General features: G+C 34.4%; 1 protein-coding gene across 1 annotated transcript in view; it reads left to right on the top strand.

Moving 5' to 3' along the window:
- Positions 1 to 13,280, top strand: part of LOC121337491 (receptor-type tyrosine-protein phosphatase delta) — a gene marked incomplete at its 5' end in the record, with an annotated part of 82,820 nt that overhangs the window by 54,892 nt on the left and 14,648 nt on the right. Inside the window, one exon of the mRNA XM_041407631.1 lies at positions 12,624 to 12,909. Within this exon, the coding sequence (XP_041263565.1) occupies positions 12,624 to 12,909 (286 nt within the window). The remainder of the gene's footprint in view (positions 1 to 12,623; positions 12,910 to 13,280) is intronic.

Raw genomic sequence — 13,280 nt, 5'->3', positions numbered from 1 at the left:
TTATTACTAATGTATATTCAACAGGCATCTTTGCTTGTCATTTAGACATCTACTTTTGATACGGTTTGATTGCCTGCAAAGTATTGAATTTGAATCTAATAGAGAAATCAAAACATATTGAGAATTTCATGAGGACATTCTACCAGTCAAAGCTCTTAGTTGTTGCTGTGGTTTAACTTCAGGCAGCAGCCAAGCCCCACACAACTGCTTACTCACTTCCATATCAGTGGGATTTGGAAGAGAATCAGAAGAGTAAAAGCTGGAAAACTCATAGGTTGAGATAAAAGCCGTTTAGTAGGGAAAGCAAAAGCTGTACACACAAGCAAAGCAAAGCAAGGAATTTAGTGATTTATTCAGTGCTTCCCATGAGCAGGCAGGTGCTCAGCCATCTCCAGGAGAGCAGGGCTCCATCACAAATAATGATGACTTGGGAAGACAAACACCATCAATCCAAAAGTCTTCCCCTTCCTTCTTCTTCCTCCCTCTTTATATGTTAAGCATGATGCCATATGGTCTGGAATATCCCCTTTGATCAGTTTGAGTCACCTGTGTCTCCTCCCAACCTTCCGTGCACACCCACCTTCCTTGAGCTGTACCACACACTGAAACAGAGGCAAGAAGTCTGGGAAGAGAATAAGCTCTCGCCCAGCCAAAACCAGCATACTTGTGCAGAAAACTTGGCAGGATTTTTACTGGAAAAGGTAGCTAAAACATATTCACAGGTATGTTAATTTCAAGGGAAAAAAGGCATAGATCGTTGCTGAAAGATTATGGAGCACCAAGGGAAACATCGAGACCTAATCTAAATGCAGATTTTTTAATTTAAGTAATCAGATATTTTGTAAGGACTACATCCATTAATGGTATAGTTGTTGTAACATAAATGCAGAATTCCACTCTACTCTTCTCCTAAGGAAAAAGATAAAGTTTTCTGTCTATATCTGTCAGGGAAGATAGTCCAATAGAGCCTCGGTCAATATTGAGCTAAATGTTCCATGATCCTTATTCTCAGTGTGAGATTTGGAAGAGAAAGGCAGATAAATTAAAACTGAATGAAAAAAAAAAAAAAAAAAAAAAAAAAAAAAAAAAAAAAAAAAAAAAAAAAAAAAAAAAACAAAAAAAAAAAAAAAAAAAAAAAAAAAAAAAAAAAAAAACAAAACAAAACCAAACCAACAACCAAACAACCAAAAAAAAATCTACAAATGAAATTCAGCACTCCCATCCTATTTGTAAGTACTTTACACAATGTGTTAAAATCTTGGTTGGCTTATTTAACATTTTAAGATCACCCTTTCAGTCCCTTTCCACAGAAGCTGAGTAATACCACAATCCCACTAGTCTTTCTGCATGACTTGTCCTAATTTGCAGAGCTGATCAAGAAAAAATTGTTTCTTTAATGAAAAAATGCTGGCTTAAATCCTAGGATTCTGCATTGGAGAGATGCTAATGTGTGGTCTAATGATAGTAGGGGAAAGACACGTTTTTGTTTGAAGTTGGATTAGTGCAGGCAAACAGGTGCTAATCAGATCATAATAAACCAGTACTGGAGGGTGTTTGGAATTTTATGCCACTGTGTTTTCAAAACATCACAGAAACTTTAGTAGTTGGTTCAGTAACACTACCTAAAAGCTTAACATGTTAGTGCGATCCCATATGTATGAGTTTTTCTTTTAATACCAGCACCAAGGGCATATCTCTAAGACCCTTTCTCAAGCCTTGGCAGGTACTGTTAATGCCGCTATTGCTAACAGAAAAACTTGGCTGTTTGGAGGAATGTGACTGTTTTAAGTAAATCTGTGTCTGACTACACTAACATAACCAGTTAGCAGAGTGAAAAATGAGATAATTTTCAAAAAATAACAAAACACCATATGATATTCTATTTCCTAAAGTAGAATTCTTGTTCAGTGTTTGTGAATAAAAAATAGAATATTTAAGAAAAAAATATACTTATCAAAGGCAATGATTTTCCAGTGGATTGTTTTATTTCACTTCTGTATAGTTCGAACTGCTTCTTTTGCCATAGGCCTTACAAGTGCTCATTTTTTAATCCTTGCAGTGACTAGGTTGTAGATGACTGCCTATCCTTTTTCACGGTGGGGGGAAAAAAACCTCCCCAGCATATATTCAGAAACAACACAAGTAAGATTGAAAAATACTAGAGTCTTCCTCATCTCTTCCCTTTCCTTCTCCTGACAACAATTCAGGACCTTTCCCAACTTCCTTGCACAGCTGAAAGCTCTAGAAAGGAAAAGACAGTGAAAGCATTTTAGTATGACAAATATTTTAATGTCATAAATATTCTAAATTTTCTCTGCTTTACCCACATGTCCTCGTCCAGAAGTTATTGAGTTGCTACTGTGTATTAAACTGTGCTGGGTATCATCCCTGTACAAAAATACTGTAATGCTATTTACTCTTCAGCTGTTAGCTGTGGATCACTGTACATCTCATAAATATTGTTTTTTCTCATAGGCGTTGTTCACTAATAGAAAACAGAGAGAGATAAGATTGCTATAAGAATCTCATATTGAAAAGATGTCTAGTTGATGATCCTGCTTAGGATATTTAGTTCCTCATAATATAAAAATACAGGAATAAGTTAATGTCCATGTTTTTCCTTGTATTTCATCTGTATTAATAGTCTCAGTAATTCAGGCCATGCAATTAGAGAAACTGACTGGCAGTAGTTTCATTTCTACACATATCTTTATTCTTAGAAGTTATTTCATTTCAGCATATACAGGATGAGTCTTGCAGTGTTTATGCCCTGGATGCTTGATTTCTGTTTAAGTGGAACTGGATTCACGTGACTAGAAAAATTTGCATGGCTTCTCTGTCTTTGATCAATTGTTGGTATTGCAGAATCTACTGGAAAAAGAGAAATAGTCTAGAAGAAAAGTTGATAAAGGCTAAATGGAAGAAATTGGTATAGCAAGACACTCCATTTGTAATGAATCGTATTACACACGTGCACAGGAGATGTCACAAGTAGAAGGAGTTTGGATTTGCCTTCATATTTTCACCATAAAAACTTTCAAGGCCATGAAAATGCAGATTACCGAAATCTTACAGTTGAATACCCTGGATATTTTATGCTGAACATGCAAGACATCTTGTGTAATTACTGGGATATGTTCATGCAAGTATACAGAGAAGAGGTAGCATCTCTGTCTGTATGCTGATAGAGTGATGGATAGGTAATGCTGGATTTCCTTTTCTGTGTTTCAAATTTGAGTGTCACTAGTTAGAATCATCTTGATAGTAAAGATACTATTGCCTGACTCATCTTTTAATTTAGCAGTGTTCTTATGAGCTCAGGTATCTAATTTTTTTTTCATTAAATTTAGAGACTTGCCTGTGAAAACCTGGGAGTGTGAACGTGTTAAGAACTAGCATACCATAGTTAATGTGATGGTGTGGAGGGTCCTATAAAATTTACCTTGATATATTTTGTCTTAGAGTAGGTAAATACTATGCTATATTATCTGTCAATCCTCCATGAAGTGCCAAACACAAGCAAACTGATGCTGATCCACTTTCAGGTTTTGTCTTCAGTTACAAACCAGTTCTTCATAGCAAACAAGCCCCTTCTAAAACCTGAACTGCAGTTGCTGTATATATAGTATAGTCATTGATTGTTTATAGGTATTAAAACTCAAAAATTATCACTGAAAATATTATTAAAATTCAAAAACATATAAATAACAAGTAATAGGAATATTTTGTCATGCAGGTTCCAATAATGAAAAACACCTACTTGTGGTCTCTTTGATTAAATCCGTCATATGTGTATAAAGCCATATTTGGTTGGCACTTAGCCTGTGGTTCAGGGGATTATACTCCCCACTGGTGTGACTCAGGGCTGGATTATCTTTCGAAATCCTAAAAAGCTGCTGTGACTGCATAGGGCAAGATTTGTTTCTGGTAGCAGTCAGAAATCTGTAAAGGAACGTAGGGAATGCTATTACTAGATAGAATCAGTGTTCTGTCTAGGCCAGTATCCTGTCTCTGACAATGGCAAATGTCAAAAATTTCAGGGGAAAGTACAAAACTCCAATGTCAACAATATTTCAGTAAAGTTTCCTCTCCAGCAGCAAGCAGTTAGTGACTAGTTTAGCCTTGCTTCATGAGTTTAACCTGTCTTTAATTATTTTTCCCTTTATTCCTCTACCTAGAGAAACTGGTGGATACTTTTTTTCTTATATTCATGACTGTACACACATTTCAAAGAACAAAACCAGGCAGTATTAACTATCTTTTCCCTTTTTAAAGTAGTGTCACTCATATATATTAGAAGATATTTATTTACTTTTAATTTGAATGTGTCTCTTTATTTCATGAAATGTCTTGGGATAAAAGGGTTAAAAAATCAAAAAAGTGTTATTTAATGGGTTTTTTTATGTTTTGCATGTCTACAGCTTTTTCTTGAGTTCATCCATCAAAATATTCTGACCCATTCCAGTATTACTTTTGTGGAGAGAGGTGGAAGGGAGTCCTCACATCCTTGACATTTTTGCTGGTTGTCTCTGTTCCCTCCTCTCCTTTTGTGGCATACCCTTTTTTGGTAGCCTGAGTAAAAGTAACTATTCTGTGGGAATTTTTTTTTTTTTTTTTTTTTTTTTTTTAATAAGAGGTAAGGCAGTAAAAATAGTTCCATGATTATGCCACATTTTCTTCTAAGTTTCCCAGAGGACATACTGAGGCCTGACTTCAATTTGGTCAACAAATGGCTTCAATTGAGCAGTTCTGCTGAAGACTGATGACTTTTCACTGGGCGAAATAACCTGCCCCTCATTAAAATGTAATAATTGTCTGTAAGATTTTTTTAACAAATGCAATGCCTTTTCCATGTGTTATCTCAAATTACAAATATGTTGGTGCTGATAATTATTTCCATATATATATTATCATGTCCTACAAGGCCTGTAATTTCCTTTGACCTAAGCTGTAGTTTGATACATTATTTGATCAGCACTCTTAGTGAGTCATTTTATCCATATGTATTTAGTTAATTGGTTATTTTTCTCCCCACCCATGTTTATATATAATATACTCTACAAAGGAAAAGGAAATCTGACTGCTTGCAGCTGAGTCTAGTAAAAGAGCAATTAGGTTCTGTCAGAGCCAGCAGCTGTCCGTAATGAATTCTGATTTAAAATTATGAGTGAAGAAAATAATCCAGCCATCTGCAGGAAATGTGAAAATATTTTTATAACCCAATAGCTGAATTCTGGAAAGGGGTATCTCTGAGATTTCCCAGCTGTACCTACATTAAATTCCGGAATATCCATAGACACAGAGTATGCTGGAACACATTGCATCAACTTGGCTACCCAGTGTGTTTGGCTAACTTCGAACAGGCTGTATTTTTTATCTAAAGTAATCAGCATGAAAGTCTCTTTAAATCCTCTCCCCATGTCTCTAGAAGTAAAATGCAGCTTTAAAAATAGTCCTGTTATCTTTTCATGGAGGCTTTCCAATCAGTATTCTGCCCTGAATATTAATCTTTCTTCATTTTTTATACTTTTAGACTTAATTCAGGGTCTCATCATTTATTATGAGATTTTTTCAGTGACTGCTGTTCCAAGTAAATTCTGCATTGTGATGTCTATTTTTTGTCACCTGAATTTTAAAAACATCATAATACCATCCAAGCTTGTTTTACAGCTACCTTGAAACTTCTATGCTAAAACTCCTATTATTTCCATTCTAACTTGCCCAAAATTTTTGCACATAAGTTCAAAATCTTGAAAAAAAAAAAAAAAAAGAATAGTGTCTAACCTCTATGTGACAAAATGTGATTAAGAAATGTGAAATTCTTAGTGGTATTAACTTTTCACAGCCTGATTTTCTGCATTACAGAGAATTCTCGTCGGTATAAAGATTTCAGAGGTTAAGAAATGTAGTAATGAGTACCAGTAACCAAGCTCTTCAGTGGTCAGTGGAGTATTGTTAAATATTACAAAGGGTATTTATTTTTTTCACTGCTTCATCTAAAAAAAAATAGGACTAGCCTTTATATGAGCTCATCAGAGAAGCCTCAGGTTTTTTAACTCTGCTTTTTACTGTGTAGCATCTCACTGCATTAATACTATATTGCAACCAATTCATTTTAAACCAAATCTAGAGACAACATCGTTTGTCTCATCCACTGAATGTATCCTCTAGTTGAAAAGGAAGAGACGTTCTGAGATGGAGATCCAAAACAATAGGCCTACTACTAAAGTCGTGTCAGCTTCAAGGTTCAGGACTAAATTTCTGGTTATTTCCAAGTTTTCAGAGTAGGGGAAAGGGGAGCAAGTGAGTGAGAAAAAAATTTTTAAATGTTTGTACACAGATTCATTTAGATCTTTGAACTGTGGTTGCAAAAACAAAACAAAACAAAAACACCAACAGGGACTAAAGAGTCCTGGTGATAATGCCTTCCTTTCACTTTGTGCTTACCACACAAAGTCCTGTGTCTTGATGACAACCTCAGACTTCATCACTGTTCCATCAGTCTGAAACCCAACCAGAAAAAATCCCCAGGGAAGCTGCTGTTGAGAAAAGAAGAAAATGTTGTCCACATTAGGAATACAACACACTTAGAATCAGGGAAGGGTCCAGAGGACTGAAACTTAGAATCATTTTAGCAGCTAGCAAGTACTTTCAAGGTCTTCCAGTTATCCAGATAGCATCAGTTCACCTTGTGTTACTCGCACTGATAGGCTAATAGCTCTTCTCCGTGAAAATGTAATCGAAGCACAGAAAGAAATATTCAAAAGTATGAAGCTACTTCTCAAAACATTCCACCCTGAGAATGCAAAGCAAGTTAACTTCAAAGAAAAGAACAAATAATTGTTAGCAGCAAGCAGCATAATTTCTGTCCATTTATTTCTCTGCTGTGCTGTAATCTTCACTTTTATTTATTGGCTATAGGAACAGAGTGTACTTCCTCTGCTAAATTACTCAGAAATAGCAGGTTTTTTGTATTTACTACAGCTGTTCAGGCATAGATCTATCTTTAATTGAAGGTAACAAGTCACAGTAAGATGTGTTTTTAAAATTAACCTTAAAACACTTTCTTTTTCTAAACTCTATTTCGGTTGATTTTAGATCATTCTTTCTTTAGTGGAATGCATAATGTCAAGAAGGCATTGTACAGTACAAAAAATGTATACACTAAAACTCAACAAATATCACAGAGAAGATATATTTAGGATAGTTACTCTTTGATGATAAATACAGAAATCAGCACATTCATATATAAGATTGTATTTAGAGAAGTAGGAAGATAAGAAGGAGAATATATGAGAACTGAATTAATTTTGAAATTAAAAAATCACAGTAAATCCTTGTACATATATAAAATAGTACAGAGGAATTAAGTTGATTTTAATGTCTTTTCTTTATATGTCTAAGTAATTGAAGAAATCAAATAACATAGTGATTAAGCAAGGTGTGTATGTAAAAATCCTCTAAGAAAAGCAGGATTATGGCATGTATTGTTATATAGAATCAACAAACAATTCTGAAGGAAGACCATAATGAGAAGAATAAGTGGTATGAAATAAGGTTAATGAACTTTCAGTTATGTACAATTTCTGCTATTCCATCTCATAAGCAGAATAAGAGCTTTTTTTCACCAACAATTCATGATTTCAGGAAAGAAGCAGGTAGAATAGTTATGATAATTTGTCCTTTTCAAGAAAGAAGAAGCAAGTATTGCAATTGATGGTATGCCTTTTCAATGGTATAGTTACTAAAGGTGTCAAGTACCTGGAGGCTGAAATGTTGATTCAAAAGAAGAGTTCTAAGATTATCTGCTTTACAGCTGGGAAATGGAATGCTTATGCCTTTTATAACTATATAGGATCACAACACCAAATTTAGACAGTGCATTTCAGTTTCTCTCCCAGGACATGTCTAGAATGTTATTTTTCAGAGTCCCTATCCAAATTCCACTGAAACCTAATACCAGGATTTCTTTAGGGGAAATTGTGTCTGTAACATGTTGGTTAATGACCCTTAATTGATCCTTCCCTCTGAATTTCTTTTGTCGTGCATGATATTCTGTAACAATGTGTTTCACAATTTAATTATGTACTACTTTAAAAATTACTTCCTGTTTGTTTGAAAGTCTCGCCATTTCATTTCATTTCATGATCCTAATTCTTCTTTGGCAAGAAAAGAACAAATAATTTTTGTTTCATCTTCTCTATGTAACATTAATTTATGACTGGTGAGAGGAATTGAAGTGCTCTAATGGAATGTCATTTTCAGAAGGGTTTCTTAAATTTTTTGTTTTGTTGAACATTATGAATGCTACATTTTTAGCCTGCATGGAAAATTCATCTTTTTAAATTATTTTAATAAACAATTACTTCTTGTACATGGGATTTGTTAGAGAAATTTTTAGGAGTTTTGATTCTCTGTGTTTTGATATTTGAGGGTTTGTTTGTGGTCAAGTTACAATCTCATAAAACAGCTTCTCATCCTTGATCTCTCCAGAGCTGTACTTGGGATTAGAGGAAGAACAAATTTACTTCCTGAACATTATTATACTTTTGCAGGTGCATATTACAAAAAAATGTGGGCTTAAATCTGGGGCAGTTATATTTGAAGAATTTATGGTAATACTAGAATTCTGAGAATGTACAGACTGAAAAGTGTTATTAAAACACCATAAAGGAAGAAAGAAATATGGCTGGTTTTTGGGTTGTGACTATCCCATACATTTGTGTACTACCTATGAAAACCAGGGAGAGTTCTAGACTGAACCTTATCTGCTTGTAGTGAAATATTCTCCTGTTTTCCAATTTCTTTTATTCCGTGTTCTTTTTCGGACATTTTATGTGACTTACAGTGATAAACATGGTTGCCTCCATAGCCTAGGGAAGAAAACTGAAGAAAATTCAGTCAGTGAAGTCTTTGGTAAAGCATTGCTCCTAAGAAAGTGCTGAATACCATTCTTCTTGTCTGTACCCAACCCTAACCACAGTGAGAAGGAAAGAAAGTCACTGTACACTTGCCGATAAATTCTCAAAGGTCTCTTATGAGCTGCTATGTAATCTTGAAGCAATCCAGCATCTCTTCAAAAACAAAATTTCAATTTATGTCTTTGCACAAGGTCTTTATGTTATTTTGATCAGATGTTTCTTTTCAAAAGGATGTTCAGTGGTTTTATAAGGGCCCTTTTTTTCTGCTTCCTGGCCATGGGGGTGATTTTCTGCTCTGTTCTAATTTGCTAACCACAAAATGGGAAAATAATCTAAATATTGCTCTTGTCAGAACTACTAGAGAATTTCTGTAGGATTGGAATCTAATCAATCATTAGAAGTTCCTCAATAAAATACAGATCTTTTTATATATTTCCCATATCACAAGCAATTTCATGTACTTTCAGTTTATAAATGCAAGCTTCATTCAATCTGAAACAGTAATGTTCAATAAAATTTTCCCCTGATATGAGTCAAAGATGTCCTACATGATTTTTGGTCCATATTTTACTGTCTTTGCTTCCAATTAAATGATCTGTGAATACTGGTAATTACATTGCCTTCCTTTGCCAAATCACTGAAGTATCAGTAAAGGGTCATCATTTAAACAGCTACAAATTAATCACAAAAGCCAACCTTTAACACATCTATACAGCGATTTGAATTCAGAATGTCCCCCTTATGCCTCTTCAGTCTCCTTTTTTGAATTGTAGCTATTGTAGCTGTATTACATCACAGGGACATTAAGCATGTTTCAGCTCACAGGACTGAGTCAGTTATGATTTTAGAAATTGAAAGCAAATGTTATAATACTGTAAATGACAATATTTGAAGCAGTAACAGTTTCGTAATAGGCATGTCTGTTTAATAGATATCTAGGTTTTCAGATTGAAAATGTAATAGTTCTTTCACTAACTGAAATGAAAATTCTAATTTTGACAGCAATATCAGAGGATGCAAACCAAAATGGCAAGAAAGTCAATAACAAAAGTAGAAATTATTTGTGAAATTATTCTTATTAGCTGAATTATCATGGTTAGTAGATGAAAGACAGGGATTTTTTTTTTTTTTTTTATATTTCAGTGGTTTATTAGTGAGGATTCAAACTTTATGGCTTCCCAGCAGTGTATCATACCATATTAAGAAGGCTGTGTAATAGAAGAAGAGAAAGAGAAGTGGGATAAAAAATTAGGATAGGATAGTTTCTTTTGTATAATAACCTATTGTAGTTTGGAGTTAGAAGGTATTGGGGGTAGGAAGGGCACATTTCAAAGAAGAGTTAAGTTAAAATCTTCATAGCACTGGTTCCATTTTTATGTGGAAAGTCAAAAGAGTAGTTTGGTAGCCCATTAGACAGCAGTTTAATGGGCAGAACTAGAATGTAGTGAACACCTTAAAGGAGTAAAATATCTCACTGGATAAAATGGTCCAGAGAGATGTGTGTAGGAGCCCAAATGCCTCCATAAATGTAGTGTGTCAGCCCCTTCATCCTTACTATTAAATGAGTGCATAATAATGTGTTTAGATCTGCTTTCATGATCTTCACAACTTCTGCATAATTCTGTAGATTAGCAAATATCTTCTGTGCTAGAGTATGCTAATAGATATTACTCTTTGATCTTGCTCATGGAAAAAAGAAATATATAAATGATAACAAAATACATGAAAAGAAGAACTGAAAATTGCTCAGTCCAGCTGAAGGTGCAAGTTTTTAACTGGTTTGGGATTTTGCAGCTGTGGTCTGCAGGTACCAGTGGCCTTTTTGATGTTCAATCTGAAAAATGGCATATCCAGTTATAAACATGATGTTGGAACAGCAATTTAATACATCATAGAAAAAAGAACCATATTCTAGATTACTGGAAAAAATCTGCACTGCCAAATTTTCATATTTCTCACTTGGCCCACACTTACTAAACTGATAAAAACTGAATGTGAGCAGTAATTACTGAAGTAATGGTTTAAAATATGATACAAACCAATCTGACATACAAACATGTGCTACTTCTGTTGATTTCCATTACAAGAACAAAAAAACCCTAAGAAAATCACAATAGTGAGACAGCTTTTTAAGGTTTTTCTCCATGATTTTTAGCAATGTTAATGTCAACAGGTTTTCCTGAAATGCAGAGCTTTTATTATACAAGGAGATGAACTACTGTTTAGTTAGGATAACTATAATTTTGTTTCTTTTTATTTTTCCTTCTCGACTGATCATCCCACTGATGAATAACACTAATAGGTAAATTTTCTTTAACTCAGGGTTAATTCTTGTCAGAGTGGCATCTAGGAAAGTTGAGATTGATGGGTTTGGTCTATTAGCAGAAGTCCTTAGCTGTTTGAAGGGGGTCTGCTGCTTAGAGGAGAACTCCTTGGCATGAGCACATGCAATTCTGCTGTCTTAAAAAGAAGACTTGCCTTATGTTAGATAAAATACCTTTCTGTTTTGTACTTCCTTCTGATTTGGTTATAAGGAAATTCAGTTTTGCTGGTAATTGGCAAAGATTCTTTAGAAATAAGAAAGAATAAATAAACACAAGAAATAAATCTTTGACCTTGCCTATCAATTTCAGGATAGACTTACAATATTTAATATTTCTGGAAAATATAGAAACTGTGAGAAGTTTTGGCTTTTATATAGTTCTCCTCTAGAAGCTTGGTTTTGTTTCTTTCTATTTATACTCAGAATATTGCAGTTCTTAGTGTTCTTAAATATTCTTAATTTAGCTAATCTCAGTGTCTTGAGGGTTTATAAACTGTTGCTTACTATACGATGTATTTCATTTTCAGTCACTAAAAAAAGTTAGGCGTTTAGAAAGCCTGAGGTCATAATTCATTGTTGCAGGCATGATGTGATCCTTGAGAGAAAAGCAATGTACAAATCCCATCACATTTTACACTTTAGCTTAGTTTAGCTACATATATGCAAGTAGTTGGAACAAAACTTCTTTAAGGTCAATCACACAAAAAGGTGGTCTGATTTGGTTCGCTACAGTTGTCATCCAAACAGTTGGATTTTCCCCAGCCTACAGCTAGCATAGCTATCTACTCATGCGTCTGCATTGCAAAGACTAACAGCATGTCCTAGCCAAGTGAAACTGCAGAGGACAGAACAAACTGTGTTAACAGAAGCCCCATCACCAGGGTAAGGAGATGGGTGGAAAGCTTACCAGCAAAGTATAATAGAAATATATAAGACTCATTTTCTGTTAGATTATTGTTTTCCAATAAATTTACCTCTGTAAAGAAAATAGCAACAAAAGCACGTTTAATGACTTAGAAATCATGCTACAAATAAAGCTGGAATTCTTATAGTATTTATCATCTCCAGTAATTTCCATTTTTAAGAACATACATATTGAGAACATGTTGCAAGGTGTTTTATTTCTGTTATAGTCAAACCTGAAACTGCAAGTTGCAAAGATCTCATATAAAAGCATTATGTGTTCTCAATTGCTTTTAACGGATATTTAAGGAGTTTACATACTTCAGGGCACCAATCTCTTTTGTAAAAGCTGATGTTCATATTCAGAAATGTGCTGTTTAAATCAGCATTAAAAAACTTTAAATCTTGAATGATGTAAAAGTAAGCACAGTGAATGAAACAGTCCATGTTTTCTCTCCCGTGTTCATTTCTTTTAGTGCTGGAGTCGGCAGGACTGGCTGTTTCATTGTGATAGATGCCATGTTAGAGAGAATAAAGCATGAAAAGACTGTAGATATTTATGGCCACGTAACTCTAATGAGAGCACAGAGGAATTACATGGTTCAAACTGAGGACCAATACATCTTTATCCATGATGCACTGCTGGAAGCAGTGACATGTGGAAATACCGAAGTGCCAGCCAGAAACCTGTATGCATATATCCAGAAGCTGACACAGATAGAAACAGGAGAGAATGTCACAGGAATGGAACTGGAATTTAAGGTACTGGGATTTTATGTTTTGGGTAATCAAAACCAAATGATGTAACACTGAAGCTGCTCTGTTCTCCACCACTCCAGTAATCAAAAGGCAAAAGACACCATTAGACTAAAATTTTAAATAAGAAAGATGATTCTTTCTAAAAAATACAATTCAGTTCTCAATGAGTGTCTGGACAAGAACCATTCAGTTGAGGGTGATTTAACCATGCTGTTCCTTTATTGTTATTATATCTTGAAATATGTGTTTGTATAATGGTTCAATATTGGAATTTGTCCAAATGCACTGATGGAGCAGACATTGTACTTTTAAAAGGTATTAAAGAAGTTTTACAAATATTTGGGTAATGCAATAGAATATGGAAAAGTAAGCAT

Source organism: Onychostruthus taczanowskii, unplaced genomic scaffold (genome assembly GCF_017590055.1).
Source record: "Onychostruthus taczanowskii isolate IOZ18803 unplaced genomic scaffold, ASM1759005v1 scaffold270, whole genome shotgun sequence".
NCBI lineage: Eukaryota > Metazoa > Chordata > Aves > Passeriformes > Passeridae > Onychostruthus > Onychostruthus taczanowskii.
The sequence above is the reverse complement of the archived record's forward strand: the minus strand, read 5'-3'. Positions and strand labels throughout refer to the sequence as shown.